The sequence below is a fragment of the Polyodon spathula genome, chromosome 15 (genome assembly GCF_017654505.1).
Source record: "Polyodon spathula isolate WHYD16114869_AA chromosome 15, ASM1765450v1, whole genome shotgun sequence".
Classification (NCBI taxonomy): Eukaryota; Metazoa; Chordata; class Actinopteri; order Acipenseriformes; family Polyodontidae; genus Polyodon; species Polyodon spathula.
The window spans coordinates 25395192-25403468 of record NC_054548.1 but is presented as its reverse complement, the minus strand read 5'-3'; the positions used below and the strand labels follow the sequence as shown (position 1 = coordinate 25403468).

Sequence of the window (8277 nt, the reverse complement as noted above, 5' to 3'; positions counted from 1 at the left end):
CTAGGGCACAACTCCTTGAAACAGCAGAAGGCTTTGTAGTTTTCTACATGCATTTTGTTTTTGTAAATATTGGGACTTTTTAATAACATTAAGAATTACTAAAAGAAACCCAAATTTTTACTAGAATCCTTTGCAGACATTGAAAAGGTCAAAAGGTTTGTCACTGATTTTGTCATTTCTTTTAGTATTTCTTAATTCATCGCTGTGTTTCAAAGCTCTGGGTGACATTGTAAATTAGGAATGTGCAGAACAGCTCCATAACACTAGTCAGCTTTTAGATAATAGGCTCTGTTTACTACACCGTGTCCATTTGATATAACAAGCTTGCAACAGCATTCCTGGGATGAAATCCTGGGCCACTACAGTGGAAGTCCCGTTCTGTGCACTTGTGAGCGATTAGGGAAAAGCCTGGGCTTTGTATTCTCACCCCATATGAGCTTTTCATTGCCTCACTTGGAACAATCATCTGTTTAGTTTGTTTAGTCACGTTTGTTTAGTTTTTATGCAGATTTTGATTGTAATTTTATTTTTTTGTTTCCAAGAAAAATATTCACAAACCGGGAAGTCCTTCCCACTCACAATCGGCGTCTTTTCTTTGCATTGCAGCGGATCGTCCGCTGTGTAATATCCCAATCGAGAACATCCTCGCTGTGGAGAAGCTTGAAGAGTCGTCTTTCAAAATGAAAAACGTAAGGACGATGTGTTGACTTCAGATTCAACTCTCACCCTCACAACTTGCAAAAACATTAATTCTACTGTATTTTAGATATTTTTTTTAAATTTTTTATTTTAGTTACAAATTTCTAGACACTGTCCACTGTACAAAGCGTTGATAGCACTGGCAATGTCCCCACACACAAAATTCCAATCTGGTGAGTAATAGAGTAATAGTCGTAGTAGACATGATGTAAACTAGATTCAAACACAGGCACTCAAAGGTGAGTCCTCTTCATCATTTAGCCATTTGAATAACTTCGTGTGAGGGTTAAAAAGTTATTCTACAATAAAAGTTTCTGCAAGCGCATGTTAAGTTTTCAGTGTTAAGGCTCAGATCATAATAAACACAGTTGACGCATTCCGATAATACATCACCCCAGTAACAGTTTCATAAGCAATTATGTTAAAGCAAAACATTACAAATAAGCATATAAGTAACATGTTTCATATGGTAATAATATTGCAGCTGTTTGACAAGTTAGCATTGCATGCATAGTTAAGCTAACAGACCCATCTTGCTCTTAGAAGCTGTGGGTATACTTGTATTTTCAAGTAACGTGTTTCTCATGTTAACGATTAACAGTGTTTGACCTCTTACTATTTCCATGCCTTGGCTTGTGCAGCAGCGCTTTTTTAATGCTGGTTCCTATGGTGCAATGCTAGATCTGTGCGAAGCGCCTCGATTCTATTTAAACCACCTCAGTAACCCTGTCCCTTTTCCCTTCCGAAGATAAGGGATCCACTACGTTGGTTGTTTGGGTTCATTTAGAGATAATCATTTGCCGGAAAACCTTAGTGAGATTGAGATCATCTTGTTTTCATTAAGATGTAAATCAAGCATTATGCAATTAATAATGGAGAGTAAAGCCCAGTGACCTTGTCCTGCTGGCACCATTCACAGCTTAGCTAGAGCTCCAGGGTTCTGGCACGGAGTATTAAACTTTACAAGGCATGTATTATGTCATGTAACTCTTTCAGCACTTTCGATAAAGAAAATAGTTTGTGAAAAATACTGTGTGGGCATAGATATACATTTTAGTATTTTAAGTCAGTTTACTAGTCTGCTGTCGAGTATAATTATCTACTGTGTCTCCTGGTCCTGTGCTGGGTATGCACTGCTCTTATAGCAGTTTCCCACAGTAAAAGCATAGCACAGTGAAAGCATGCAAAAGCAGTGGGAAGCACTGTAAAGAATAGTGAGATATGGCAAATCATATTAATAAACAAATGCAAATAATGTGCAAAAGGGTTAACTCTGTCGATTCCTGGGCTACCCTTATACTTCTTAGTTCTAGCTTAAATAAGTTCAGTTCCTTAAACAGGTACCATAGCTCATACATTTTAACCTGGGATTAGTCTGGAAAACCAGGCTACTAAATAAACACATGGTAGGAAGTAAGATTGCGCTTTACTGTGGCTTCTGTTATTCGTAAAGGAAATCAGAAGTTGACCACTCAGTCTTAACCACAAACATGCATTGAGGATAAACAAATGAAAAAGATGAATGCTAACCATGATTTTCAATGCTTCGCTGGGATTTACCATGCGTGGCTCTCCTTTCATGCTACGGCTTGTTTTGTCTTGTTAGAGATACTTATGTGTGTGTTTGTATTTGGTTTGTTTGTTTTGGTCGTGTTAGATGTTCCAGGTGATTCAGCCAGAAAGAACGCTGTACATACAGGCTAATAACTGTGTCGAAGCTAAGGACTGGATCGACATTCTTACGAAGGTCAGCCAGCGCAACAAGAAGCGGCTCTCGATGTACCACCCCTCTGCATACCTCAACGGCCATTGGCTGTGCTGCAAAGCCTCTTCAGACTGTGCTGCTGGGTGCTCACCGTGCACAGGGTAAGAACCCCACTGCAGACTCAGAGGAAACCAACACAATGCTGTAGGCTGTGCTCTCTGCATTCCTGCAATCTAGATTTTCAAAAATGGTCATGATATTTATTGCGGTATGTCTTTGGAGTACTTCCTCATTTCAAGGAAACAGTTCTGGTTACATACTATTACTGTACCTGGGTTGAGGCCAGCAGAGTTGAAAGGTAATTACCGTTTTAATGTTATCGTTTAAATCCAACTAATCAGAATACTTTATCAACACAGTGGTGGGGCGAATGCTGTCAAACAACTCAAGCCTTTTCATTTTAATTTCAGTTTCACAGCCACGATGTACACTTAACATGCAAACCTGCTTACAATGCACGCATGGAACACTCCTAGTGGTGTCAAGTGGTACTGCGCGCAGTGCACCGAGAATGTGAAAGTACAAAGCTAGATACACTCCACGACGTATCCTGACAGGGTCTGGGGCTGAACGTTGTTTAATGCCAAACTTGTTTATAAACAAAGTTGTTTATGTAAAAAACATATTGCTGTTATATTTACAGCACAGGAGACAGCAAAAGTAAATAAGAAGCGTGTTTTGAACATTACACACTATTCTGTAGCATTTAATTATCCATCCTTGTCACTATGTAGATACAATATTAATTACAGCACATTACTGTGTACATTTCGCTGACTTATTTCTTGTACATGCATTATAAAAGTTCTACAAAGCACTCCACAAAGATAATGTTCCCATATATTCACTTGTAATGTTCCTGTTTCTGTGCTTTAATGAACTCTCTTTAAGAGCAAGTGCTAATTTGGTACTTTGTCATTGTAAATGGTTTGTAAGTTTTCATTAGTCTTTGCTATTATTTTTTGCTGCTAAGTGTTCTAATATGTATATTAAGGCATCCCTTGTAGTGCCTTTATTTACTGCCAGTGCATTTTATGCCCCCCCCCAGCCCCCCCCCCCCCGTAACTTAGCAACCATTTGATATACAAACTATACTGTCGTGCATATTTACACTGTATATCTAGGGTTTATGTCACAACTGCGTCCTCGCCAATTACCATTAAAGAAAATACCCATTATAGCTCATAATGTAATTATTAACCATAATAAACAAACAATACCTCAACAAGAACTAGCGATTCTGGCTTACTTATCCCTAGATCCATAATGAAGAGATTAACAATTAATATTATGTATGTTTTAAGTATTTCAAATCACTGTTTTCAGTATTTTCTCCTTATAAATGGTTAAATCATTATAGTTTTTCCTCAAAATGTCACGTTACAGGTTTGTTTGTAATAGATTAATCAAGCTTTTTTGATTAATAAGATCTTGCATCAGTATCATGTGTTCTCATATAATTCTTAATTTCTCTTAAGAGAAATGCTTTAATCATCAGGGTATGCTTGCCTGTAATTCCATTGTTCCTCTGCTCAGAACAGAACCATAAATTACTCCGATCTCTCCAGACCATTGTCACCTTTTTGGAGACGCTTAACTTCAAATAACTTGTATCTTCCAAGACCAGATGCATATCTGTTCATGTGTCTGTTTCTTAATCTAATCAAGAATCACTTTTAAATTTCCAAAGACCATTTGCCATTCATTGTTTATACAAAGTTCTTTAAACATTAAACCTAGACAGACAAGTCTGTAGAGGAGAGGAATTGAAAAAGGGGGGAAAATCAAAACACAGATACATTTCAACCATCTGTATTAGTAAAATGATAAATTATTATATTCAATCATTAATTTTCCCCACATCACATTCACAGGGTCATGTAACTGCCTTGAGAGAAATGTGCTGGTGACCTCTGAACTCTGACCTAGAACGGTTGCCATGTGACAACATGCAACCCCTCAGATCTCTAGTTGTTTTCTTTCCCAGTACGCTTGTGTGCACAATAACTGGGCACGGATACAATAGCTGCATAGTTTGTGTGTCCTACAAGTTCTTTTTCCACAATAGAATTAATCAGATGACAACAGTTTCCTGTTTCTCTGTAAACACACTCGACATGGTTGAAATGAGCCGTGATTGTTTTGGCACAGTAAATTTAAATATTTACCTCTGTGTCCCTTGATTGAAGCTAAATGATGCATGTATTATTCAAGGGGGCTACCAGCAAACATCCAGCTCGACGTGGATGGAGACCGAGAGACTGAACGCATTTACTCTCTCTTCAGCACGTACATGAGCAAGCTGGACAAAATGCAAGGTAAAAGTCAAGGCTTTTTTTTTTTTTTTTTTTTTAGGATTTTTCTGTGCTCTTCAGATGGAGAGATGAGTACTAACTCCACAAGAATAACATAGTTTAAACCTTTAGTAGATACATTTTCTCAATCTATTCTATTCATTTCTAATTGGCTTCTGTATAACCAAGTAGACTATGATGACGTGAAGTGTCTTTCAGTAGTTCAGGACAAACCCTAACCCAGTATTTGAGAATAGTAATTTTTATTACTGATTATGGAGCCTGATAGAGATGAGCAATTCGGCATCTTACCCACTTGGTTTGGGGGCCACCGCCTGGCCAGCTGGACAAGGTGATAGACCACCCCCCCCCCCCCCCCCATGATGTAACACACGCACACACACACATGGCAAACAAACATCTGCACAAAAGAGCCAGGCTTGTTTTGCGGGAGCAGCTATAGAGATCGTAACCTCATCTCATTATCAGGAGTCTGAATCTGTAATTGCAGTGCATCACACAAGACTGCCTGTTGGATACCAGTTTGCTGTAGAAGTAAACACACTTTGTCAATTCATATTTTGCCTGTGCATAGCACCTTGAGAAGGTTGCAGTGAAAGTAGACTTGCACATTCCACCCAGTGGTTATATTGTTCAGGCCTGGAAAAGGATGCATGTGCAGACTGTTCTGCAAGCCAAGCTCCTTTATGAATCCTGACCAAGGCTTCGGAACACAGATGGGCTCATGTTCCTGTTTGTTTTTTCAGAGGCCTGTGGCAGTAAGTCTGTGTACGACGGGCCGGAACAGGAAGAGTATTCCGGCTTTGTGATTGACGACCCCCAGGAGACATACAAAACACTGAAGCTGCTGGCAGCCACTGTCCACACGCTAGAGCAGGAGCATGCCCAGTACAAAAAGGACAAGTTCATGAAGACCAAGTATGGGAGCCAGTAAGTGGCCATCATTATCACCACAGTTGATTTATCCATTTTTCTTTTTTTTTTTTTTTTTTAAACTTCGTTGGTCGTCTAATTTCAGGTCTGGTAAGCTTATTCTGTCCATCTGAAACTGCACACTTCACAATAACTTTCTGTTTTGATTCAAACAGCTCAGTACAATTCAAATATTGACATTGCTAGTTCGCTACTGGCGTACACTTCACATTACTGTTTTTAAGTTTGTAGATTTGCTGCTGCAGCTGCTTTGAAATTGAAGGATGTGATGAGGTGGCACACGGTTTCTGAGGATAACTCACCTTTCTAGTCGATTTATTTGTTGCTACCCCTATTGTCATACCTGACAAAAGTTCAATACACCACAAAACTATGTACAACTGTTTTATTAATACTTTTTTCTAGAACTGTTCTGTTTGTTTGTTTTATTTTTTTTTAATGGGGCTGTATTTATGCCAAAAAAGTGAATTGACTGTTTCTTTAAGTTATTGCAAAAAAGCAGGATCAGGGTGGTATAAATAAGTGAGCTGTCTACACCATTAAATACTGAAAATGTCTACGAATATAAGGCACAGATAATAATTCTATTTGCAGCAGAAGTATATCAATTAAGAAACAACACAGTGTGACATAGATATCTCAAGACTTCTTTATCCAAATCATTTTAGGTTTATAGGATGTTGCTTATTTTATTTATTTATTTCTTTCTTTCTTTTCAGGGAGCATCCCATAGGAGACAAGAGTTTCCATGGTTACATCAGACAGCAGTCAGAGAGTTCGACGTATTCCATCTGAATGGGAGAAGAGCAAAAGTTTGATTCTTAGATCAAAACATTGTATACCTGAAAATGGTAGCATAATGTACAGATCTAAAAAAAAAAAAAAAAAAAAAAAAGAAAAGCTTTCTCCATTTGTCTGACTTACTAAATGCTATATTTTTCACAAACTGTTACAGTAGTTGCTATGCACTTTAGTCATCTGCCTTTCACAGATGATGTAACTCTTTGTCTTTTTGGTGTTGTGTTTTTTGTCTTTTTTTATTCTTTTATACCTGCTTCAGTTTGAATGATCAATTAAATGATCAATGAGAACTGACGTTTTAGTAAAATAAATGTGTAAACTCCATTGTGTTTCAAATTCTCGGGGACCAAGCCAACTTGTAGGAGACACACAGCTTTATACAAAGTTAGTGGGCCAAACACCAGTTTTTTTTTTGTTTTGTTTTGTTTTTCTTTGCCACTTCAAGATTGCTTTGTCTTTTCTTTTCTTTTTATACCTCAAAAATCTAAATATTAATCCCCTCAGCTGTTATGTGAACCAGGGTTATTAACAGGTTGTATTTATTTGTCAACACAAACTGGTATTGTATTTGTTTTTAAGGTACAGAGAGAGAGACAGTGCAGATATGTTCTGCGTTGGGTTCTTGAGACATGTGTAGTGGTGTGTGCATTAACATCAGTGCCATATGCTTAGATCATCGGAGGATGATGTTTTGTATACCAAGAACATAAGGAACTTTTTACTTTAGACTGCTTTTTTTGTGACTGGAGGAACAAATAGTGATAGACAATTCAAATGTGTTCTTTAAAGTTTTAGCATTGGTTTGTTTTCGTTTCACAAAAAGTAAAGCACCATAGAGTAAATATGTTTGAAAATACTACCCTCTAAGGTCGGTGTTTGTGTTCATCAGGTATTGACTGTTACATAAAGTGTTGAGGATAAAGTACTGAATTGCGCTAGCCAAGTGTTAATATCAGCACTCTTATGCTGCTGAACCAGATCAGAAATTAAAAACGCTGTTTTAAAATGTGGTACAACTTTTTCTCCGAACCCCAGAATGTTTTTTAGAATTACCTCCTAAGCTGTAAAGTTTTTTTTTTTTTTTTTGGAGAGGGGGGATGTAAATTATTTATTTACATCAATTCTTGAAAGTTTTGTCAAGAGGGATTATTGTTAATCTTCAGCTGGTTTATGACATGCTGCTGCTGTGCTGTTTTTGCTTGAAATTGAGGTCATGGTCTCTGTATCACACAAATACAGAACAGTATGCCGTCTCGATGTATGGCATTTTACATTGAGTTTAAAAAAAAACCAAATAAATAAAAATCTGTCATTAGTCTTAATATTATTAATACAGTACAATAAAGCATTTTTCTTTAAAAAATGCCAAGGAGCCAGTAATAAAATGTATAATTTTATAACCGGTTTCTGTTTGGCCCAAATCCCCGTACAGTTTAGTTTTGGGTGAGTAATGAACACCAATTCTGTTTTCAACTTGAAAAAATGCAGCTGCAGCAGAAAAAGTATCCTTTTAATAGTCATATTTTGAAGGTTTAAAGCTGTAAAAATAAATCTTAACGTTTTATTTTTTTGAAAGTATTAAAAAAAGAAATAAAATATGAAGATTGTGAAAATATGAAGTATGTTTTATTTACTTTTGTTAAATGAAGGCAGCTGTGTTAATGGTATATGTGTGTACATATAAAACTAGCCAACTACATCTTACTAGAATGCTGTTCCATTCAATACCAGAAGGGAGAGGTCAGATGCTGAGGACTGCATCTA

The 8277-nt window shown here is 37.2% G+C and overlaps 1 protein-coding gene across 1 annotated transcript in view; it reads left to right on the top strand.

Moving 5' to 3' along the window:
* Positions 1 to 8060, top strand: part of LOC121327904 (ras GTPase-activating protein 3-like) — a 72363-nt gene extending 64303 nt beyond the window's left edge. Inside the window, exons 20-24 of the mRNA XM_041272229.1 lie at positions 607 to 689; positions 2357 to 2565; positions 4679 to 4782; positions 5526 to 5709; positions 6432 to 8060. Of these exons, the coding sequence (XP_041128163.1) occupies positions 607 to 689; positions 2357 to 2565; positions 4679 to 4782; positions 5526 to 5709; positions 6432 to 6507 (656 nt within the window). The 3' untranslated portion in view covers positions 6508 to 8060. The remainder of the gene's footprint in view (positions 1 to 606; positions 690 to 2356; positions 2566 to 4678; positions 4783 to 5525; positions 5710 to 6431) is intronic.
* Positions 8061 to 8277: the final 217 nt, after the last annotated feature.